The sequence below is a fragment of the Mesoplodon bidens genome (assembly GCF_964165515.1).
Source record: "Mesoplodon bidens genome assembly, chromosome: 1".
In the NCBI taxonomy this organism is placed as follows: Eukaryota; Metazoa; Chordata; class Mammalia; order Artiodactyla; family Ziphiidae; genus Mesoplodon; species Mesoplodon bidens.
In genome coordinates, this window is record NC_138176.1 from 85,038,113 (window position 1) to 85,064,190 (window position 26,078).

The 26,078-nt window shown below is 35.2% G+C and overlaps 1 protein-coding gene and 1 long non-coding RNA gene across 3 annotated transcripts in view; one reads left to right on the plus strand and one right to left on the minus strand.

Annotated features, from left to right (window-relative positions):
• The window catches only part of MYOZ2 (myozenin 2), a 35,513-nt gene extending 22,575 nt beyond the window's left edge, over positions 1 to 12,938 (plus strand). For both annotated transcript variants that reach the window (XM_081227053.1, XM_081227054.1), the window contains exons 5-6: positions 4,658 to 4,841; positions 12,423 to 12,938. In XM_081227053.1, coding sequence (XP_081083179.1) covers positions 4,658 to 4,841; positions 12,423 to 12,657 — 419 coding nt within the window. In that variant the 3' untranslated portion in view covers positions 12,658 to 12,938. The remainder of the gene's footprint in view (positions 1 to 4,657; positions 4,842 to 12,422) is intronic.
• LOC308613801 overlaps positions 1 to 26,078 on the minus strand; it is a 195,788-nt gene that overhangs the window by 164,470 nt on the left and 5,240 nt on the right. The window contains exon 3 of the long non-coding RNA XR_014015322.1: positions 896 to 988. This is a non-coding gene — a long non-coding RNA (uncharacterized lncRNA). The remainder of the gene's footprint in view (positions 1 to 895; positions 989 to 26,078) is intronic.

Genomic DNA, 26,078 nt, shown 5'->3' on the forward strand with positions numbered 1-26,078 from the left:
AGCTGTTTGTAATTATATTGAAATCCTATTTGTATAGAACTGTACAATTTATGAAGTGCTATGATATATATTTGTCTAATTTAATAATAACTCTATGACATTTATTATAATCCTCATTTTACAAATTAAGAACCTGAGGCTGTGAATAGCTATAAGCCAATATTGACTGTTCAAGAATTAAATCCAGATCTGGTACCAAATTTACAGATGCCTCATGTGAAGCGGCCTTGTGGAGATTGCTTTTGTTATTTTCTGCTCTCTTACAGAAACTTAAATGCAATCCTTTAATACTGTATATTTGTTTATTATCTTAAAAGAGAAGCAAATGCTATCCAAATCAGTATATGTTACTTGGAAGTATTGTTTGATTTTGAAATATTCAATCAGAAAAATTATCTGATCTATTTAGACAATAACTTTTCAAAGTAACTTAAAGCAAATACCTTTAAGTTTTTCCTCAAGAGTAATGTATAAAGTAGGTTTATAAAATTTTCAACTACTTTTATATTGAAATTAGCAATACTTATGTCATATGTTTGTAAATTAAACAGCTAAATTTAGCAAGAGTATTTCTGGAAATCTTCTCAAATAGCAATAGTGTTTTTGAAAATATATAAGTAAAGCAACTGCATAATATTAAAGCTTATTTAAAAGTAAGTTGAATGTCAGTCACCGATGAGCTTAGACTTATCAGGATGTTCTTACTGAACACAATGAGAAAAGGTATTGATAGACATAATAAAGTAACATTGAAGGGAACCAAATACACAATTAGAATGCACAGAATTCTGAAGTGAAGCATTGTAATAGAGTTCTCAAATAGCTTTACACTTTTAAGTTCTTGAACACAACATTAAGCACATGGGGGAAAAACAAGCTTTAGAATCAGACAGACCTGGGTTCAACCTGCAGGCTCCTTTCATTTCTGCCCATTTTACTACTGTGTTGGGAAGGAAAATAAATCTCTTTGAGTCTCAGTTTTCTCCATCTGTAAAATAAGGAAAATAAATCTCACTGCACATGGTCATTGTGAGAATTAAATGTGAAAATGTAAATATAGTCCCTAACATATAATAAAGTATTCAGTTAAAATTAATCCTTTCCCTACCCACCTTTATATTCTTAATACTCAACAGACTATATACATATTCTTTTAGCTCCAACCACTATATTGCAACCTCTTGCTTTCTAATGTTTGGAATGGTAAGGTTTTTTTTTTTTAACAGGAAACAGAAGACATATAGAAAAGTTTATGTTGATTCAATCTGGTACTCCCATTACTAAGTTAAAATGTTTATTATTCATCATTATCATAAGCTATGAAATTGCAAAAGGAATAGAAAAATTCATCTCTACCCTCAAGGAATCATACATAGGGAGACAGGACAAATGTCCACACTATATTTGTAGTCTCATTTTCTCTCTGCATATATAATTCAATATCATATATACATTTTATTTACCATCAGGAATCTATCTATCTATCTACCTACCTATCTATCTATGTATATATATAAAGAGAGAGAGAAACTTTGAAAATACAAATTCATATAGCTATTTAAAGCTAAATATTCAATTATTAAATATTTGGACATGTCTGTGTAATATAGACTAAGAAAAGGTAGAGTTTGGAGGTTATCAGATAGCTTGTGATGAAGCAAGAGTAATGGATCCTTCCTTCTTGGTCGATGAGTTGAAAAGTATAACAAATTCAGGGAGCAAATTATAGCTTATCCCAATTTAGCAAAAATTTTTATTGATTAACCTACTATGTCTCCACAAGCCAACTTATCTCAAATATGAATTAATAAGTCTTACAATGCCACAATACTGTAGGAATGAAGTTCCTTTGAATTTAAATCAGTAATATTAAAAATATATTTAAAAATCAAACAAAAATATTGGCATGTAGCATTGTTGAACTGTATTATTTCTGAGAGGTTAAACATATGTGGATTCTTCCTTGTAAATAATTCAGCGTATCAAAAAAGAAAAAAGTTATTAGTTAATTCTGTCTATTAAAAAATTTGAAAACCTGGAATGTTAAAAAATGTGAAAAGATTAGACCATTTATAGTTCCTCAAGTCAATAGATTATTATTAGATTATCACAAAACCCTTAAAATGATCATGAACATGATATAGAAGCTTTCAAAAGTATTTCAAACAAAATTGATTTGCAATAAAATACAAGATTCCATGTGCACTAGAATTATAGTTATGTGATCATTATGCGTATAGGTGAAGAAAAACTGGGGAAAAATTGTGTTTTGGTAGTGGGATTTCAATAAGTTTTTAAAAATACAGAATTTTAAAATTTCCAATTTCTATATGGTTGACTCTGATCAATTTTAGGAAAGGAATAGGAAATAAAATGTGGTAGTCATGGTAATCGAGTTATGTATACTATACAAAGGAAAGACATGGGAAAAGGTAACTCTGCTTTCCTGGGAAAGTCAGGAGTGAATAAACAGAAGTGATAACCTCAAGCTAAGTCTTAAAATAGCAATTTGTAGGTGACAAGAGTTAGAGAGAGTATTCCAGGCACAGGGAACAAATGGAACAAGTAGGGAGGCATAAGGGGATACAAGCTTCAAGTAGATCCACAGTTCTAGAACATAAAATGTGAGAGGAGAGGGCAGGAGATGAGGCTGGCTGGACAGTTAGGTAGGGCCATTTGTGTCATACTGAATAGTTTTCTTTTTTTGGCCACACTGCATGGCTTGTGGGATCTTAGTTCCCCAACCAGGGATTGAACCCAGGCCATGGCAGTGAAAGTGCTAACCAGTGGACCACCAAGGAATTCCCTTGCTGAGTAGTTTTGATTTTTGTGCCGGGGAGCCATTATAGAACCTGGAGTAAGGGAAGTGAGTGACCTGATAAAGTTTTCCACTTAAAAAGGTCACTCAGGCAGCAACAGGGAGGTGCCTGGATGAAGGGTTGAGAGCTAAAGGATAAGTATGAAGGCTACTGTGAAAACCCAGGCAAGAGATGCACAGGGCCTGAACCAGGTAGGTAAAAATGGAAATGAGGAGGAAAGAGGTAATTTGCTAGAACAAGATCTCTCAATGTTCTGTTTGCAAATCACTTGCATACAATTTGTAAACAATACCTGAAACTTCCTGTCTTTTGAGGGAAGACTCCATTATCAACATCTTAAGTCGGTGCCCAAGGTGATTCAGAAACACAAAGTTGAGGGCCCCTATTTTAGAAATCCTTAAATATAGTTGGTAATACTTATTGATTTGTTGTGGGAATGAGGAATTGTTTAGGACAGTGCTTCTGTCTTGGACATCTGAAGGTAGTGATAACATTTGCTAAGATGACCAATATACAAAAAGAAGCAGCATGTATTGGAAAATGGATGCATGTAGGTCTAGATAGGTTATAAAGGGTGCCAGGAGAGTATTAATTTGGACAAATAGGTGGTTGAATAGAAGGGCCTGGAGATCAAAAACAAACCTTGGAATCGTCAATCTGTAGGTCACAGTTAAAGCCAAGAATATAAATGAAATTTTCTAGGCAGAGTGTATAGTCTAAGAAAAGAGCTTTGAGTAACACCAACATTTAAGTGGCAAGCGGAGAGAAGCAGCCTACCGAAGAGACTACCATTTGATACCGGAGACAATCAGAAGAAAATTAAATTACTGCAAAAAATAACTGTCTACTGGTGAAATTATCAAGAGTTTTTGGAAAAGAAAAAGTAATTTTTAGTGTAAAGAAAGGATAGGCATGGTTTGACAGAAGAAAATTGAAAACATTTTAGAGAAGGAAAAGAGCATCAGGGAAACCCAAAAGTAGGAGTGATCACATGGTAGAGGTTTTGACATGGTGGAAGAGAGAATTATATGAAAGACATAACTAGGTGGTATGGTAGTATAGCTGGAGAGTAAACAGCTGTGCCTTTGAAGACTTGAATGTCACTTAATGCATGTGAAAATGGTTTCACATTTATGCCAGGAATTTGTGTGACTTTTAAATGGTACTTATAGAAAATTTCTAGCTTGTGTGAGAATAAATTGAGGAGGTGAGATTGGAAGCAGAAAAGTTAGAAATCCTCAGGAACAAAGTAAACAAGGGATGGACACATCAGGCAATAAGAAGGGCCTGATTAAGACAGTGGAAACAAATTGCTTCACCATTTTTAAGCTTGAACATTTTACAGACCACTCAGAAATTTAGGATAGTCAACACCTGAACATTACTTCTAAAGAATCAGCTCCAGAGGAGGGAGATTTTGTCTTCATTGATATTTCCCCAGAACCTAGACCACAGTAAACACTCAATTTACATTTCTAAATTAATCCATTAAGTGTGGTATATAAGGCCTAGTATAAATTAATATAAGGGGCACAATTTTTAAAAAATTAAGTTAATAGTTTCACTGAACAAATATATACTAAGATAGTCAAGGAAAAAATTAACTATGATTTGGTAAAATTAAACACTAAGTGGTTTCTTTTGAAAATTCCATAAATTAAAAGGGGTTTAAAAATGTCTCACACTTTCAGACTACTCTTTTCTGAGAGATCATAAAAAGAATGCATTCTTCATAAATTTACCCCTGAATGAAAAATTAAACATGGGAAAATGTTAGGTGGAGTTTAGTAACTCTTAGGCACTCTGTGTTTACTTATTCTTGCAATATTTTTCCAAAGGATATTCTGGACCACTGAAGGAAATTCCTCCTGAAAGATTCAACACCACAGCTGTCCCTAAGTACTACCAGTCACCCTGGGAACAGGCCATTAGCAATGATCCGGAGCTTTTAGAGGCTTTATACCCTAAACTTTTCAAGCCTGAAGGAAAGGCAGAACTGCCTGATTACAGGAGCTTTAACAGGTAATTCAATTATCCTGGGTGACACTTCAGCATGCAATAGCAAGGCTTTTATATCATGGTATGGAGAACTGAATCTTCTGGTAGAAAAAAATTTTTAAAGACTCTAAATAGCAATATATAATATCTCCTTAGCCTAGGCAAAGACTCATTTTTGCAATATTATTAATATGTCAAACCTTAGTCCCTTTTTAGTATAACAATGAATGCTATAATACAGAAACAATCACTATCATCACCCACATTTTAAAATGTTATTTTAATAATAATTTCTAATTTGAAGGTTGATATTAGTTTATGTGTTGCTCCAAATGACAATGCTGTTCAAGAATTTCAGAAATAATTTTCATGCAGGACTATGAGAATTACCATCTAACTCTAGGTTCCAATTTATATTTGTGTAGGCTTTAAGCCAGATTAAAGGTAATTTAGGGCCAAGACTCCAGCACATATACACACCAATACTTATGCTACCAAAAATACTGCCAAATAATATCTGCATTATAGTTTACACAATGGACATTTATTTTTCCCTGTTATCCATTTTTTATAATTTCCATATATTTTTAATGGTCTCATAATCCATTCTTTGACCACTAGATTTTCATTTTGGAGTAAAATATCTCCAGTATCCTGTCTCACACCCACTCAATTTATAGGCTGCTTAGTGATTATTCACTTAAAAATTAATAAATTAAGGAGTAAATTTTTGATTTACAAAAGAATGCCACAAAGCCTGCATTTAAATAGTGACCTTCCTGAGTACTTTTCAAATTATTGTACTATTAACATTTTAGTTTTCACATATTGCTATAGTAATAGTATGAGTACTACATCTATTATTAGTAATACATTAGTAATACATCTACTAGTATTACATCTAATACTACTAGCATTATTAGTAATGCTAATAGTATTAGTACTACATCTATTGCATAAATGAGGTATATCATATAATTTAAGGAGGGTTTGAGGTGTGGCAAAAAAAGGATGTTGAAAGCCCATTCTAATCAATGATATAATTTTTTTCAAAAATGAGAATGTAGAAAATTATAAAAGTAAAACACTAGGAAGAAATGGAAACTAATGGAATACTTGAGGCTTGTTTTTGATATTAGTGCTTTAGAGATGCCATATGACTTCTGTATACTTTGTGGCTTCAGTACCCCATACCTGCTGAGCAGCTTGCTTCCAGTTCTACAAACACACTATAGTATCTGGGTTGGTTATAAAGAGATGCCTATTGATTGTATAAAGACCAAGTGAGGGCTACACAATGAACACAATACTATATAATTAGGAAATGTAGCTCCCTGTGTTAAATCAAGGCTTTTGTAAATGTAACACTGTATGTGTGTGTGAAAGAGAGAGAAGGGTGGGGGGAGAGAAGTTAACTTGCTAGTAGTTCTCCTTTACCTGAGAAAATTTTATTTGAATATATCTATCTTTTTCTTTTTGTAAAAACAAATGAGAACAACAGAAACAGGGAGAGGAAGGGGGAGGAAATAAGTAGTTTCCAAATATTCTCAAAGTCTTTTGCAAATAGTAAAATAATGCTCTTTGGTAGCCCCATATTATTATACATAATTACTAGATATTGTTAATAAAGCATGTAAGAGTGAGATACAGTCTTATAGCCTTCAGCAGTGGTAATGACTGGATGAGAATGGGCTCCCAAGTCTAATCAAAATAGCCCATAACTTTGTATTCTTATACTCATTTTGAGATATGTAAATATTTATGTTATATTTAAATAACACTATATTAAACCTATGTAACATGTGAGGAAAAGTAAACTAGGAGCAAGGAGGTTTCCAGCTCTGCTTCAAAAAGCTGTATGACTTTGGGTATGTCACTTAACCTTTCCTTGTATTAATTTCCTCATCTGTAAATACATTGTATGATTATATGATTAAGTACCTTTAAATATATTACATGCATTATCTATTTAGTAGAGCAATTTATTTTAACTTCTATACAACCATTTTACATAATTTTTTACCTTATAGAATAATCAGTAATTATTATGGGTGTTTTATATGTCCAGCACTATTAATTTTTACAAATGCAAACCAATTATTGATCAATTGAAATAAACAACAAAGCATATATTAACTGAATCTGAGTGAAACAAGCCTGTTAGTCACTACATAGACGATAAAGTGTAAAAATCATTTTAAGTCAGATCTATGTTTGAAGATATTATGTTACGGGAATCATAGAGATGCACAGTGATCTTTTAGTAGCATATTCCAAATCTTTCAGTGGAATTTTTTGCTTCACTAACTAAAACTTGAAACTAGTTTCAGAGATCTTAAAAATCTTACAAATAGTCTCTCACTTTGAATGCTTAACATCTCTGTTAAAAGATTTTCTTTACTTTGTGTCCGAGGGCAATAAAAATTTAAACAGGATATAGTCTCGATGGTGCCAAAGAAAAGAAAACTCTGCTTTTCAAAGAGCAACCTTTCACTGGATAAGTGGTAGGAGGGAGGAGATGGGTGATGAACAGAAGGGAATGTTTTCATTTACAGAAGAAAATGACCCACAAATTGGGTGGGAAAAACAAAACAGAACTGGATAAAAAGGGAAAAGCTAATGCACTAAATGCCAAACCCAAATATTGGATTTCAGTGGCATGGGAACATTTCTTTTTTCATTTAATTCAGAAAAAAAAATAAGTAAATGAGTAAAGGTGATTTCTGGAATTAATAAATACAAGATTAATTGACCAAATTCAGCCTAAATCTAGAAATGCTCAACTCCAGCCTCTTGTATCCAATGGATATCCATATACTCTTAAACTCCCACAAATGAATGTATGTCTTGTGCAATTGCTGGGGGCCCCACAATTAAAAAGGCCATGGCTGGTTTAATGTTTTGCTTTAATGTTTGAAATTCTTAACAATTTTTTAACAAAGGGGCTCGAGTTTTCATTTTGCACTGTGCCCTACAAAATTATGTGGTGGGTCCTGACCCCAGGTTCTAAACTTTACCCTAAGCTCCTCTGTATTCAGGAAATTTTTCCCTTAAAGTAACTATATTGGTCCATATGTGTCTTTTCCCCCCTCACGTTTCACTCTTCTCTTGTCTGTGAGTTCATTGAGGTTAAGACTTATTACAATGTTTGAATTCCTAGCATATAGCAGAGTGTCTAGATATAATAAGCAATCAGTAATTCATCAGATGAATAAATGAATGAATCAACAAATGAACTATTAATTTACAGTGGTAAATTTCTAAAATGACAAACTATTGTCTTGGACATCCAAGAATAAGTTTTACTTATGTACTGAGTCAAATTTGAGTCATAGAGGCTCTTCAATTCACTAAATCACATGACAAAATGTGGGATATTAATCAACTAGTTACACCACGAATGTGACAGCAACCTGGTTTGACACCATTTAGACACAGCCAAGTGGTTGAGATTCCTAAATATACTGCTCTACTTAGGAAGTGATCTCAGAAGGCCCAATACTCCTTAAGAGTTATCTTGTGCGGGTACGATATAAGGTAGTATAGAAGAGAAGGCCTTCAGTGAGTTTGGATGCCTAGATTTAAATCCTGATTCTACACCTTACTAGGTGGGTAACTTTGGGCAAGTCATTTAACTATCTGTGCTTCAGTTTCATCCATTAAATGGCGATATAAAAAGAATCAACTCATAAGGTTGTTGTGAGAATTTAATGAGACAATCATGTAAAGCTTGGTACTCAAAGTGTGGTCAGACCAGCTGTGCTGGCATCACCTGGGAACTGGTTAGAAATGCAGAATTTCAGGACACACACTAGATTGACTGAATTAGCATCTGTACTTCAACAAGATCCCAAGGTGATTCCTATACCAAAAGAGTTTGAGAAGCACTTAAAACAGTGTCAGGTGCACAGTACCCTGTCAATAAATATTAGCTTTATTACTATGCCTTCTGAAGTTTAACAGTCATAAAGCACCTGACTGATGATCTAAATTCTTAAAGTTCTTTTCCTAAACAATCTCTCTCACCTCCAGAGTAATGGTTTTAGGCCCTGGATGTGAAAGTCTATACTGATATGATTGCTGAAATACTACATTAGACTGAGGTTACTGCATCAGTCAGTGATCTGTTTTTATCCATATCTTCTACAGCAATTTGGGGGAAATATTATAAGGTCAGTTATCTTGAGAACAGATGCAATAGAAAGTAAAACATACTGTTCTTCAGAAGGAAGCAAAACACTGGAAGACAAGAAAATTATGGGCCAGTAAGACATGAGATTCTATACTATATGACACAGTTACATCTGCTACAGCCATTTTTGAGGTCACCTATCCACTCTGTGGACACTGAAGATCTTACCTGGCTCTCCCTCTTCTTCCCCAGTACTATTCCTGTCATCACTTTTTGGTGGCTTAAGTATCCACGTAAATAATACACTGAACTCTCAGCCCTTTCAAGTCCTTGATTGTCTTGCTTTTAAGGATCTGTCTCTCAATCCCACCTTAGTCACTCTTGGCTTTTCTTAATGTTTGTCACTACCAATACCTATTATCACCTTCAAAATCTCAATTTCAAGCATCCCACTCTCTATCACATTTTATCTTTATTTTTCATTTATTCTTTATTTCAACAATGTTTCCATTCCACACATCAAAGCCATCTCACTTTTCAAAGTCTATCAATCATTTTCTCCTTACTTTATCAGACTCCACGGTCCCTCACTATTATCACCCAGAAATTAAGATATTCAAGAAAGATCACAGGTGATTGAGCTTTGAAGAAAATCAGATCTCTTCCAGGCTTTAAAATAGTCTCTGCAATACTGGAAAATCTATATAGTCTTGCCAATTCCATTGTCCAAACGTTTATAAGAATCTTCTAGGTACAATACATTATACAAGTACATATATTGAGTAAGTTACAAAGATACATCAGAGAGAATTCCGGTCCTCTTCGAGTGCAGGCTGGTAAGAAATACGACAGACAGACTAGTGGATATAATGAAAGATGGAAAATAGGGTTACAGGGGAGGTAAAAATAGAGTCCATGGAAAACTTAGGGGGAGAAAGAGCTTATTTCTGGCTGTGGAAGATCAGGGAAAGCTTCAAGAAGAAAGTTAAATTATTAAATACTTAAATATAAATTACTTATATAACATACTTAGAACTTAAAGAACTTAAAGGGGATTTAGAAATGTAGTAATAAGGGTCAGAGCACTCCAGGCAGAGAAAAATGAATATTTGTTAAGGCAATGAGGTTGGAAAACATAAGGAAAAGAGCAAGCAGTGTATCAGTTTGACTGGAACAAAGGGTATATGAAAGTGAATAGGGAAAAACCAGCATGGACCTTTCCATTGGGATGTCAAAGTAATTTTTTCCACACATACATCAACCCTGTTCCTCTTTGTCTTCTATCAGCCAGTTGCTGAAACTCTAAACCTAGGAGTAATTCTTGATTTCTACATTTCTCTCACAATTTTTATCCAATTTGTCAGCAAATCCTGTTGATTCTACCCATAGAACACATCTTGAAACCACCCACTTCTTCAAGGAAAACACCTGAAATCCAAGCTGCCATAATTTCTCACTTGAATTGCTACAATATCTTCCCTTCCTCCATTCTTGTCCACCTATAATTGTTCACATAGTAACAGCTGCCAGAGTGATCTTTATAAAAATTTAGTCAGATTATACTTACCACTCCCCTGTTTAACACCTTATGATGGCTCCCTTTCACACTTAGAATGAAATCCATATTCCTTATTGGACCAAGTTCCACACAATCTACCTCTCTGTCCTCTCTCCTTTCTGCCATCCCCCTCACCTGTCTAACAAGATAGGCCTTCTTTCTTTTCCTGAAAAGATCAACATTATTTCTGCCTTAGATTCTTTGCATTAGCTACTCCCTCTACCTGAAATGCTGAAGTGCTTCAGCCATACGGTCCATAGCTAACTTCTGACCTTCAGATGGCAGTTTAAATGTCACCTCTTCAGAGATGTCTTCTCTACCTATCTAGTCATTCAGTTGTGCCCTATTATATCATCCTATTTTAATCTTCTCATAGCTCTTGTCATTATTGGATATTTGTCTATATGTTTATGATTTTTAAAATTTATTAGTTTTTTATTGACATATAGTTGACTTACATGTTTTTTTTTCATCTGTAATCCACTGCTGTTTTTTTTCTTTTTTGTTTGTTTTTTGCGCGGTACGCGGGCCTCTCACTGTTGTGGCCTCTCCCATTGCGGAGCACAGGCTCCGGACTAGCAGGCTCAGCGGCCATGGCTCACGGGCCCAGCCGCTCCGCGGCATGTGGGATCTTCCCGGACCGGGGCACGAACCCGTGTCCCCTGCATCGGCAGGTGGATTCTCAACCACTGCGCCACCAGGGAAGCCCTAATTTCTATTTTTTTAACATCTTTATTGGAGTATAATTGCTTTACAATGGTGTGTTAGTTTCTGCTTTACAACAAAGTGAATCAGCTATACATATACATATATCCCCATATCTCCTCCCTCTTGCATCTCCCTCCCACACTCCCTATCCCACCCCTCTAGGTGGTCACAAAGCACCAAGCTGATCTCCCTGTGCTATGTGGCTGCTTCCCACTAGCTATCTATTTTACATTTGGTAGTGTATATATGTCCACGCCACTCTTTCACTTTGTCCCAGCTTACCCTTCCCTCTCCCCGTGTTCTCAAGTCCATTCTCTACGTCTGCATCTTTATTCCAGTTCTGCCTCTAGGTTTTTCATGACCTTTTTTTAAATTTTAGATTCCATATATATGTGTTAGCATACAGTATTTTTTTCTCTTTCTGACTTACTTCACTCTGTATGACTCTGTTTATGTTTTTTAATTGTCTGTCTCCTTCGCTAGAATATAAAAGCTTAGACTTTGACTACATTGCTCACTGGTATACCCCCAGCACTTAGAACTGTGCCTGGCACTGAGTGAATGAATAATTAATGGCTAAATCAAACGAAGCTAGGATGTTACATGGGACCTTGGATGCCAAGGTAAGGAAGGTGGACTTTATTCAGATGAGTAGAAGGATTTTGAGGTTTTTGAGATAGAGGTGGAAAGATGCAAAGATATACCTCTTGCCTTCAAAGAGTTTATAATTCACAGATGACCCAAACAAAATCGTATTCTGAAAAAGAGAAGCTAACAATACAAAGTACCATATTATAAGCACTAAATGACTCACATAAGACAATCAACGTGACAGGAATTTGGTTAAGAAAGGGAGTGAGGGCTGGTGGAGAGGAGGCACAGAGGAAATATCTTAAGCAAGTATAACATTGTCAGCAAAGGTGCAAAGGCAAGAAATGTTGTGATGTCCAGGGAAGAGATTAGCTCAGTCCAAAACTAAGAGTATGTACATAAGGACTTTACACCAATTTATTATCAAATATCTGTTTTATCATAAAGGCATGGTCCTTGAATGGAAATGCTTGCCTCAGAGGCCAAAAACTGAAACACTACTAAGAATATAACACAACAACATGCCCATAAGACCATGCATTAAATTGTTTTCTATTTTCTGTCAAATAAATTTGAATATTAATTAATTTATTCTTTTTCTTTTCATTTCTCACAGAGTTGCCACCCCATTTGGAGGTTTTGAAAAAGCATCAAAAATTGTTAAATTTAAGGTTCCAGATTTTGACCTACTACTTCTAACAGATCCCAGGTTCATGGCCTTTGCCAATCCTCTTTCTGGAAGACGGTCCTTTAATAGGACTCCTAAGGGATGGATATCTGAGAATATTCCTATAGTGGTAACAACTGAACCTACAGAGGATACCACCATACCGGAATCAGAAGACCTATGAAAAGAAAGTTGTATGTGACACAAGAACCTGTGAACGTGAATGTTGCTGTTTTATTATTCTACTTACTTGCAAAGCCACTTACACTCTTCATTAGTAGCAATAATTTAATAGCAATTTAGCAATTTTCCTTTTATGACATTTAATTTCAATCTCAGATCAAAATCTAATAAATAATTAAAAATCTTATTTTAAAACCTTTTAAGTCACTTGTCTTTATTCATAATCTTGTTTTCACCTGGTCTAAGCAATCCAGCCTTTTCACTGAGAAAGTCCAGAAAAGTTACTGACAGCAAAGGGTTTCATTTTTGTTGCCTTTAATATAAGATATTACTGAATAAGTTTTTCAAATGGATCTAGAATCAAAATATAGTGCAAGATATTTAGATTAATTCAGAGTTTTATTTAAGGGATGAAAGCTATGGAAGTTGATATACAAACATTATTGATGGAGAAAAGGGTTGGGTTCTTCTTTTCTGACAAGCTTCCATGATAAAATAACTTGTCTAGATGAAGTCTTTTCATTAGTCATTCTTAGAATTTCTAAAGTGCTTTGTATTTTCAACGTGCTTTGAATCATTAGGTAATTGTTCCAGATGGCATTCGCCAGAGTTCAATTGGGTTATTATTTTTGTTTAGTATTAAGTCAAGGAGACTGAGAGACAATGACTCAAAGAACGTCATACTATTGTAGTTTTCATGATCAAGGTATACTTGGAATTCAAGTTCCACAATGTTGTGTGTTGATTAGGTTAAACTTTATGTATTTTTAGAAGAGTAATGACAAAATACATGCTAATATACATATAAATAAATATATGTATACGACGGGAGGACAAAGAGAGTGTGTAATTTGAATTGGCAGCTTTCTTTGCTGAATCTTTAAATTCTGCTCAAATCCTTAAGCACTAGGGAGTATATGCCATAAAACACAAATAAAAACAAGAAATGGAAGAATACGAAAGCATTTGAAAGTAATATAGCACAAATCTATCATGAAATATATTAATATATTTGTATAAAAGACTCAAACTAATATAAAGTTATAGATATATCTTAAAATATGGTTGAAGAAATATATGCCATGGAACTGGTAAGACATAAATATCAATTCTTCCCATTTCAATTCAGTTAAAAGTTCTGTGATAGATGTTTATACCATAGAAGAAATGTCTTATCCATAGAAAACTATCTACCACATTAAGTTTAGGAGACTGGAAGAAGGAAAGTGTATAACAGAGTAATGAAAATGCTGTGTAACAACATCGCATATTTACAATAGAATCTGCATATAATGTTGAAATTGGTGGTTGTTTTGATCATCTTCTAGTCTTTACAAATTTGCTTATGAAAAATGCAGTGCCTAGAAAGGAACAGTATCTTACTTATGCATATTATCACTGTAGAGAATTTGTATAATCTAAAGTATATCTTTAAGATATCTTAGTTTTGGGGGAAGCGGGGGGTGGCAGGGGTGGTGGTGGTGGGATGAATTGGGAGATTGGGATTGACATGTATACATAAATATGTATAAAATTGATAACTAATAAGAACAAGCTGTATAAAAAAATAAAATAAAATTGAAATATAAAAAAACAAACAAAAAAAGACACCTTGGGCTTCCCTGATGGCGCAGTGGTTGAGAATCTGCCTGCCAATGCAGGGGACACGGGTTCGATCCCTGGTCTGGGAAGATCCCACATGCCACGGAGAAAACAAGCCTGTGCGCCACAACTACTGAAGCCTGCGCGCCTAGAGCCTGCGTACCACAACGAAGAGTAGGCCCTGCTCGCTGCAACTAGAAAAAGCCTGCGTGCAGCAACAAAGACCCAAAGCAGCCAAAAATAAATAAATAAATAAATAAATAAAGTTATATTAAAAAAAGATATATTGGGCTTCCCTGGTGGCACAGTGGTTGAGAGTCTGCCTGCCGATGCAGGGGACACGGGTTCGTGCCCCAGTCCGGGAAGATCCCACATGCCGCGGAGCGGCTGGGCCCGTGAGCCATGGTTGCTGAGCCTGCGCGTCCGGAGCCTGTGCTCTGCAACGGGAGAGGCCACAACAGTGAGAGGCCCGCCAAAAAAAAAAAAAAAAAAGATATTAGTTTTATTTATGTTTTGGTATTTACCTGTTTTAAAATAACAATGTTGGCATCTATGATAACTCTAGATATGAGGGTCCCATCATGCCATTTTTTTGTTCATTTTAATCTTTTAATAAATAAAAAATTAGTCATATTCTATTATGCATTTTGATGAAATGGTTTGGTTCTTTATTAGCAATTTGAAATGTTACTATTTTTCATTAAACTTAAATTTTATTGCATCATTTTAACTATCTCCAAATAGTTAAACTCTATGCTCAGTGTCACCTCTCTGTCAACCACCGAAAAGGGGTCAGCAATTAAATATGTTAGTTATAGAACAGTATTCTCCACATCATAAAGGAGAACTTTAAAAGGGGGAATCTTAAGTTTCTTTTTTAAGATTGGTTAGAAAATGATGGAATAGCCCTCTGCTCACTATCGTATTTCTTCCTTTCCTGGAAGTGTCTATTAATTCTAGTTCAGTTGTCTGACACCTTTAGAAATGTCAAATTTCACAATCTGGTTGCTACAATTAGAATTTGAAAGGAATTTTGAATGGGTTTTCCACTGACCTAAAAAGCAGCTAAATCTTTCAAAGTCTGAAGAAATATGATAGGCTTTTTAGAACAGCAGAAAGACTGTGGCATTTTTTCCACCCACATTTGTATACATGAAAAATGAAATAAAGGAGAAAGAAAATTAAAAGTAAATGAATGAAAATAATATTTTCTGATGGACTACTAAATGCCAAGCACTATACTCACTGGTTTATAAAGGCTATTTAATGTGTATTATTTTATTTTATTTTACGTTTTGGCTGCGCCGCATGGCTTGTGTGATCTTAATTCCCCAACAAGGGATTGAACCCAGGCCACCACAGTGAAAGCATTGAGTCCTAACCACTGGACCACCAGGGAATTCTCTATATTTTAAATATTATTTTATTTTCATGATTATCCTGTGAGAAATGTATTATAATCTCCATTTTATATAAGAAAATTGAGCCTCAGAGAACTAAGGTGACTAGCTTAATTCTAGGTCCAAAGTAGAAGAAATAAGTGAGTCTGGCTCTAAAATATATGCTCTAAGAACTCATGGTTCATAACTTCTCTTTCAGAATAATTTCAGCCTTAAACTATTTTATTATGTCTAGACAAATAATAAAAAATCTCCATTATATTAATTTTGGGAAAATATAGCTATAAATTGAGTAATTTTAGAGTCACCCTCTAAAGTCATTCAGGCACTCATAAAAAGTTGAACTTTCAGACTTTCAAACAAGCAATGTGCATGTTTAATTATGAAATTAGAGAAATACAAAAGCATACTCTGATTAAACCTGCTTGTTTCTGCTCAGCATTGTGCACACTTCTGATCGATGTAAACTTTTTTTTTCTTTCCCCTGTAAGGGGCAAAGAAGGGAGAAAGAAGAGGAAATAAAGAGGACAGAAATGCACAACACTAATAACCATAAGGCTGAACGAAATCATCTAGTGTGATAACACTCCAAAAACATTCCTTTAAATGGAAATGTTTTCTACTTTTCAAAACTTTAGAAGAATTTCCATTATACTGTTCAACAGACTGACTTTTGGGTCATAAAATTTTATCTCCTATTTTATTTAGCCAATTTCTTGATGATCAGCTGGCCAATTGTTTTCTGGATAACACTAGGTCTGCATTAACAACTACAGCAATAGTTAGATCATTCTTGGCTTTAAAAAAATATATTTATGTATTTATTTGGCTGCATCAGGTCTTAGTTGTGGTACTCGGATCTTCGTTGTGGCATACAGGATCTTTTAGTTGTGGCATGCGGGATCTAGTTCCCTGACCAGAGATCAAACCCAGGCCCCCCTGCATTGGGAGTGAGGAGTCTTAGCCACTGCACCACCAGGGAAGTCCTCATTCTTGGCTCTTAACTCTCCACTCCCTTCAATCATTTCTCAAGGCTGGTATTTTCCATTTCTTAACTCAGTATTTGAAAGGACTAGATACCTTAAAATAACTAATTATCAGTTATTACAAAATCAAGGCAAATATGGACAATAATTTTTAGTCAAAATGACCATTTATCCACTTAAAACATTACATTTTCTAAGTAGACCAATTTATAAATGTTTTAGCAGCGTGGAAATGGAGGGAGCCAATTATTCTCACAAAGGCTAAAGTGGAGCAGAATGTCCAGTCATGAGTGTGAAAAGAACATCCTGAACTTTCCAACTCAGGGCACAGCTGTACCAGCCGACTTATTAATTCTGGAATTTCCTCACTCTGCTGCTTATGCAAGATAAAACTTACATGACATCATTGCAGTTTCCCAGCCACAACTGCTTTTTATTAAGCTTAGGAAAGTATTGCTCTGAATGCCCCTTTTCTTATGAAAAATACTTTCAACCTCCACATGCTCTATTCTGTAGGAAGAAGGGCAGTTCACTTTCTATGAAAGGTGGAAGAGTGCCAGGCTTTTGCCAAAAGAACAAGCAAGGGGAATCTATTCCAAACTAACTGATCAAAGCACTTCACAAATATATCAAAGGATTTTTAGAAAATTATGTTTAAAAAAGTTAAACTTTTCAGAACTAAGAAAAAAGTAAGTAAAATTGTGTAAGAATTTCAATGGCTTACACACTGAAGTATTATTAGATAAATAAAAGGGTATGTCCCTATTTGAATTCCTTAAATAAAAGAACTAGATTTCAACTCAGGATATAAACTTTCTCTGACTTCTCAATATAATGTGATTTCAATAGGAAGATTTGGTACATATGGGCAAAGAGGGGGAAAATTATTTCTAAGAGGTTACACTTCAGTTTCAAAAACAATGTGCTTATTATTCTGGATTGTGTAATATTTTGAAGCACATTTCAATGACAACTTAGGCAGTGTATGAGATGGAGACAGCTCAGGAAACAGAATTGGAAAGAGTCAGAAGGACAAAAGGTAAATTCAATTACTAATTGAATAATTGGTATAGAAGCTGCAGCACTAGCAAATTAATCTAAAAGAACAGGGGGAAAAAAGGAAGGCCAGAATGAAGCAGGCTGAAAGGAAATAACTGTGATATTCTATGGTTTCTAGAGCCTTTTCCTTACCCCCTTTGAAGTTTTGTTATATCAGTTGTCTAATGTGAATTATCACCCAAAATAGATAACTCTCATTACATTTTCTTTATCAACATGCACTTATAAATTGCATATTAAAGCAGTTGTATTTAAACGTGCCAGCAATCTGCTAATCTACCACAAATTAGTAATATAATCTCAAGCAAGTTACTTTACTCTGGAAGTTTTCTCCAACCATTTATGTGTTTCAAAGGCCACTTCTGCCTAAGACCTTCCCTGACCACCCTTACTTAAGAGAACACACTTATAACCCCTTATTGTGCTTTTATTTTTCCTTTATAGCCCTTATTACTCCCTAACATAATGTGTTAGTCTGGGTCCTCTGAGGAGCAGATGCCAAGACGGGGTAAACCTGCAAAAGTTTTATTAGGAAAATTGCCCACATGAGAGAAAATGGGGAGAGAGTCAAAGAAAGGCAGGGAGAGAGTCAAAGAAAGGCTGGGAGAGACCCAAGGGACCTCAGATGGAACTGCATGGATATGTTCTAGACTGCCCAGCAGTCTAGGGAAGATTCAGCAAGCCTGTTGGAGGATCTGTGAGCCCAAGTCACCTGTAGGAAAGGTCCGGTGTTTCCCAGAAACAAGTCTGCCTTAGGGTCACTGTCATGGTCCCTCAGTGGCTGGGAGCAGACTGTGGAAGGCAGGCTCAGCAAGAATGCAGTGATGGAGGTCAGAGGGAGTAGAACTGGGGCCCTCAGACAACTACGTTAAGATCCACAAGATGTAGCCGCCACACACAATGTATGTATTTATTCCTTAATTATTTATCTCGCCCACTCGAATGAATGTTCTCTGAGGGTAGAGACTTTGCTTTTTTATTAACTACTGTATCCTCTGTGCCTGGTATATAGTAAAGAACAATAAAAGTTTGTTAAACGTATCTTAATTATGGGGATAATATTAGTATCTATCTTAAAAATTATATATTATACATTATATTACCCAATACATTGTAAATGCTTGATACATGTTAGCTATTATTATTAACAAAATAAAAAATTATCACGCAGTAAGAAAGCAAAGGCATTTAGAATGAAGTTAGATTAGAGGTTACACTGGAACTGCTTTGGGATAAATATATTTGATCCTGATTTGGGGCTAATATATGTTGGCGCAATAAGTATATTAAATACATACATAATCAGAAACACTAATGTGGCCTGACTACTTTTTAGGATAAGCTTGTGCCAGCTCTATTCTCCAGACTCAAAACTGCAATTATGGGAGACTTTTTAGGATCTTGCTAAAATAGTACTATTTCTTGTGAGCATTTACATATTTTGTAGGTCACTTGAGAATTTTAAAAAACCGATATAGTGGATACTTTCCTTGATCAGTATATACTACCTTTTTAGAAAATACATTATACAATCAGAAAGGAGTTCCTATGGACAGATGGCTACATAATCCTTCATTTTTTTTTTTAACTAAAATGGCTTTTCATTTAAATACCTGTTTGGAATATTTCAAATCAGGAAGTATGTTGCCCCGGAATCCTAATGTTTTGGCACAGTCATCTCTAGAGTACAATGAATAAAAACAATCACCCCAAGTCCCCTTCTCTGGTGGGTTTCCATGTTGCTTAAAGAAATTAGGCATCTGGTAATCATAAGCATGGAAAGGAGGTGATTCCTCTATGACCTGATGCTAACATAATGAAAAATTCACCTAAATACAATCAACCTGAAATAACTTTTTCTTCTTTTCCAACTTATCTTGAAAAAGCAGGAATACTTTCTAAGCTTAATTTTAAACTCAGTTCCTAATATTTATTTTACCTTACTTCTACCCATGTGAAAAATTGGAGCTAATGAAGTTTCTATAACACAACTGATTTGCCTCAGGTTCCAGGCCTCCTGTGCAAGGCAAGGCTGTCTTCTGAGCCATACAGCACTCGAGGCTCAGTTGTTATTTTGGAACATAAAGTCAAACATAGACATGGACCACATTTATTCAAAAAACATTCTTTACTTCTGATGCAAAGAAAGAGATGTAGATATAGTTTATGGTTAATTACAATAAGTTTCCTCACAAACTCATCAAAATCTATTAAAAACACATTAAACTTATCATAATACTATAGACAATGTGCATGGCTCCCCTAAAATCAATATGGTGAAATCCTAACCTCCATGTGATAGTATTAGGAGGTGGGGCCTTTAGGAGGTGATTAAGTGGTAAGGGTGTAGTCCTCATGAATGGGATTAGTAAAAGAGACTCCACAAAGCTCCCTTGCCCCTTCCCCCATGTGAGTACACAGAGAGAACATAGCCAAATATGAATCAGGAAGCAGGCTCTCACCAGGCACCTTGCTCTTGGACTTCCCAGCTTATAGAAATATGGGAAATAAATTTCTGCTGTCTATAAGCCACCCAGTCTATGGTATTCTGTTATAGTAGCCTGAACAGACTAAGACACATAGCAATACAGAATAATTATCATGTTTTTAGATGCATATATGTATAATATATTAATTATGGTTAATGACCATAATTATCATAATGTATTAGACTATGCATTACTATGTACTAGACTATGTACAAATCCATACTCTGATGTTTACTTAAGTGTCCTCTTGTTAGCATACCAAAAGGATATTAATATTTAAGATATAATAGGAATAAGCAAAAAAGTTATATTTTACCAAATACAACCCACTAGTACTACGTTAATAGCATAACGAAACACTCTCTTTGGTTTAAACTCTCTTTAAACACTTAAAATCACAGCACTTTAGAATTAGACTCTATCTTGAAATACTCTAGATCAATTCCCTCATTTACAGAATAGAAACTTAGATCAGAAAAGTTAAGGAACTGGCTTAGTCTCACATTGCATGCCTAAAATTAGAACCCAAGAGCCCTGCTTCTGATCTAACATTCCTCCCACTAACTTATTCTCTCTCCTATCTCAGTGGAGAACACAATCATCCAGATGATGGGCACAAACCACACACCTTCTGGTGACATAACATACTGTACATGATTTAATATTTATCTATATAAATATAGCCTTATATAATTTGTATACCTTATTTATTAGCCACAGAGAGATAAAACTCTGAATTGGGGTAATGTTAATAAAATGTGGAACCAGAGAGTAAAGGCTTTTCGTAAACATTGCTCCTTCCACCAGAAACCTCTTGGTCCATGTCTTTCAAACTGTAGTTGTGTTCAGTTAGGTGGTGTAAAAATTAACTTAGATGGTTATGATCAGCAGCTTTTCAAATGAAACAGAATATAAAGGAAAAGAAAACATCAGAGCATATCACTCATAGAAATAGTATTATTTCAGCAAACTACTGATTTTGCTTTATATATATGTTCATGCAAACTGGATCACAATGTAAAATATATTGCTTATTCTAGGTTGCAGTCTAAAATGTTTGAAAGTTACTGTTGTACCTACTACTAAATGCTGTTTAAAATGTAAAAGTCAGCACTGTTAATAGCAAGTGGAATGGCTTTTCTCCATCACATCAAAACTATTATAACTAATTTGATAAATAGTTATTCAGAATTAAAAGCATTTGAAACAGTAGCAGAACAAAACTTGTAGAAAACAATTTAATCAGAAAACCTTGATTTAAAAATGTACAAAATGGCATTACACACATTCCAGGGATATTACTTGCCAAGAGTTGGTTTGTTTTTTCCTCCAGCACAATTTCAGTTTGAGGGTTTGTTTTACAGATAAGAGACTAAAAAACTCAAGAGCACTAACAGTTAAGAAATAAAGAAATTAAATACTCTAAAACTTCTGCCTTTACCTATACTTCTTTGAATTATTTCTATCACTGAATACTTTCCAACAATTTTATTACTGTATTAAAAAGTAAACCTTTTTTTCCTTTGACTGTGAAGTGAATTTCAACAAGGAAGTTCAACTTGAAAACACTGGTGCCCTGAATATTTTTGTCATCTTTACAAAGAAAATTGCTCTCCAGGGCAACTTCCTTTGGGTTCATGGCTTTAGCCAATATGTTATGAGCAAAAGATATGGTGTTATTTTACTATTGTATTTCTTGAAGAACTACCTCAAAAACAAGTCAGTCTAAGATATATAGTTGTGTGTGTGTGTGCACGCACACACACGTCACAGAGTCTTAGATTTGTCAGAGTCCCAAGAGGTAGGAAAGTAAGTTTGGTAAATTTCCAAACGCCATAGTGTTTTTCATAAAGTCAGAGTACTACCACAGATATCACAATTGAGAAAAAGAAAATCTTTTCCTGTGAAGTGCCCTTGACTTCTTCCTTATGTTCCCCTTCCCGTGTCTTTCAGAAGGGCACAAAGGTGTCAAGTATGTTTATTACCAGTATTTGAATATAGAAGAAATCTGATTGCACTTTAAGAAACAAAAGAGTACTATCTCTTATGAAACTTTCAGAATATTTCAGGGAAAATATTTCACACCAGGAAAATTCTGTGACTAGGAATTGAATTTTAGCCCTGCTTCTATCAGTGTCTAGCATGAGCCTAGGTAACTTTACCTCCTTGAGCTTAAGTGTTATCATCTGTACAGTGAGGGATTTTAGCAAACTAATCTCTCAGATCCTCTTTATCTCTAAGATTCTGAAGAATTGTATAAATTAAACGTTATAAAACTTGTTTTCGGGGTTTCCCTGGTGGCACAGAGGTTGAGAGTCCGCCTGCCGATGCAGGGGACACGGTTTCGTGCCCTGGTCCAGGAGGATCCCACATGCCGCTCAGGCTGAGCCTGCAAGTCCGGCTCCACAACGGGAGAGGCCACAACAGTGAGAGGCCCGCGTACCGCAAAAAAACCCCACAAAACTTGTTTTTGAAAAAAATTAAAGAGAAATTATACTAATGCACAAAAATCCTAGTGAATCCTAGGCTTTCAATCAAAACCTAGATGTTTTCAGCCTTTAATTCTGGATCTGTTAGTACGGCACATATTGCCTTCCTCATTCCTACTTACTCTACTGTATTTCCATGGCTGTGACCAGACGTCATACTTAACTGATAAGTTCCTTTACTTAGTCATTCAGTTTGCTTATTGAGTGCCTCCTATATGCCAGACACTGTACTAGGTACCCCACTTTCACTGTCTCTAACATAAGGATATTAATAATATCTAAATATTAATATTTTATGGCTGTTAGGAAAGTTAAATAATGTAATTTGCATAAAACACTTAGTTCGTGGCGTATTTTGGAATTAAGTAACAACTGGCAAAAGGCCCTATTTCACGTCTTCAGCATTTAGAATCACGTGGCTCAATCCCTTCCTTTATGGATTAAGAGGTTAAAAGAGGTGAGCTGCCCTCCCACAGGCTCAGCTCCTTGAGAGCAAAAGAGTTCCATAACTCTCCATCCATTCTATCAATTTATGCTGCTTCTGAACGTAAGCCATTCTTTCATTCTTTCTCTCAGATTACAAAACGTTGATAGAAAAAAAAACATGCAAATAAATGCCCACAGTGGTGGCAATCCTACTAATCCTGTCAACAGCAACCCAGTTAGGGATTAGCTAGGACACCTTGCTATGTACAGATGAGGAAACTGGGTTTTAGAGTAGCTAATAACTGCTCAAGGTCACACAAACAATAAATGGTAAAGTCAGGATTTGAACATAAGTCTGTCCAAGTCTAAAGGCCATGCTCTTTTATGATACCATGTTGCCCTTAAACATGGTCTCTACTTGGCTTTCTAAACAATTTTAATGCTGCCATGAGGGTTAACGTGGGCTACAGCTGGAGCTGAATGTCAGGAATCCAGCCTTCATTAACATTTTCCTCAATGATTTAGCTGCAGACAAAGAAGATATCATTAATTCTGGCAATATAAAAACTGAGGAAGAATAGTGAATTTTAAGAAATATGGGCTAAAACTTCAAAGCCTAATAGGATGTTTTAAAGAAATGAACGAAACAGATGATGAAGATGCTTATGTTCTGAGGCAATATAAGCATTTGTGTTCAAAAAAACTAATGGCATTAAAATTTGTGAAACTCAACTTAATGCCAATTCATAAAAACAAAATAATGGAACAAAAAAATTAGTATTTTGAACATAAACTTATATTGGCTAACGAAGTGACAGTTACAAAATAGGTTAAAACAATCTTACTTAAACTGTCCTGATAAAAACAGTGTCTGAACCAAAAAAGGAAATAATTTCCCCAAACCATAATCAAGCTAATTGCAAAAAACTGTTTTGATTTTTGGGCACCACATTTTTTCAGAAGTTGACAACAAAAGTGAATCCTGAATTCAGTTTCATGGATTATGAAGACTGTTACCGCATTTTCCAGGGACATGTTGATGAGTCCACTGTCAGTGAACATAGGTAAGAGCCTCCTTAGATGAAGGCCCACGTAGAGGAAAAAGCATCTTAGACGATGACAGAAAAATGTCTTCCTGTTACTGATAACTTAAATATCTTTTTCACTTTTTTTTTTTTTTTTTTTTGCGGTAGGCGGGCCTCTCACTGTTGTGGCCTCTCCCCCTGCAGAGCACAGGCTCCGGACACGCAGGCCCAGCAGCCATGGCTCACGGGCCCAGCCGCTCCGCGGCATGTGGGATCCTCCCAGACCGGGGCACGAACCCGCGTCCCCTGCACCGGCAGGCGGACTCTCAACCACCGCGCCACCAGGGAAGCCCCTTTTTTACTTTTGATTCAAATAAATTTAAGCCATAGGCTCATGCATATTTATGTTCTTTAGTTCTCATTCTTTACATTCTACTTGTATTTTAATTTCCCATAGCTCTGATTCTTTTTCTTATTTACATTTGACCATTGTTTTATGTTATATACTAGAATTCATTTTATTTTATTTTTTAGAATTTACTTTAAATCTTTGTAGGATAAGGTGAAGTATAATGAATGAATGAATGAATGAGTGGATTAGTTTAATATTTACTAGGCCTTCAAAAAATTGTTGAGAGAACTGAGTACTTTTAGCTTGAAAACACAAAAGATGTTTTCAAAGTTCAATAGTATCTTATGGAAAAGAGAATATAGATTTCTGTTGTTATAAAGGACAGAAAATAAGACCAGTGTGTAGAAATTACTAGAAGGTGAAGTTCAACTCACTGTGATGAAAATTTCTTAATAGTTAAAAAAGTCTTAAAAAGGAACAGGATGCCCCACAAAGCATCAGGTTTTCTATCACTGTCACCATATTTGAACAGACGTTGGACAACCACCAGCAGGGATGATCCTTTAGTGAGTGGGAGGCTGGACAGATGGAATCTAAAGCCTCCTGCATCTTTGAGATTGTAATAAAATACATGTAATAAAATACCTATTACGGCAAGAAAAACAATACATAGGTTCTTATAGCATCACGTTATCATTGATGACAGCAGTATTGGTAATCATAATAACAACACTAATGGCCATAATAACACAGTATAAGACTTTACAATTGCTTATATCTGGGGCATCATCAAAAGACATCATATATAAGCATTATTTCTCATTCCAATTTTACAGATAAGAAAATTAGGACGCTTCAAAGTGAAATAACAAAGGTAATGAAATTGCCTAAGCTGACAATAAGTCAGCAAAAATTAAGGTTATTGGCTAAACTACTAACTGTGGTTAACTAGCTAATGTCGACTCTAGTATATCAGAGGCTTAGAAAGGTTGAGATGTAAGGCCAGTAAAGTTTTGCCTAATGAAGAGCTGGCTGAGATGCCATGGATATTGAATTTGATCTTCTGATGTTTAACAACATGTCATGCTGCAGAGCTTTGAGGAGTCCAGAGAACACTCAATTACTGAATTACCTATTTTATAAGAGGATAGAGAACCTTCAGGGACTCTCTCTCTCCCCTCTCTCCCCATATCCGCCTTATTCTTTCAGACCAGATACTATAAATGACAAGGCACCTTGCCACAAGAAACTCTGAGCTCACAGTTTTATAGCTTTGCAATCAGAGAAAAAAGGGATCTTTCCTGTAAGCTCTAATTTGAAAACTCCTGGGAAAGAATGCTGATTAGCATGAATCACCCATATACCAATCACCAGAGCCAGAAAATGGTGAAATGCCCCACATGGAGTTGTGCCCATCCTGTGGTTTAGTGGTGTGGATTACTAAAAGCAGGAAAAGACAAAGCAATGTATGTCCACAATACATATTTTCTTAATTGAAATAACTAAAACGTATAATAACCAGGCACTTCTAAATACATCTTTGAAATGGCTTTTTTAGATGTGCATATATTAAAAAATTAAGTCTTCTAAACTA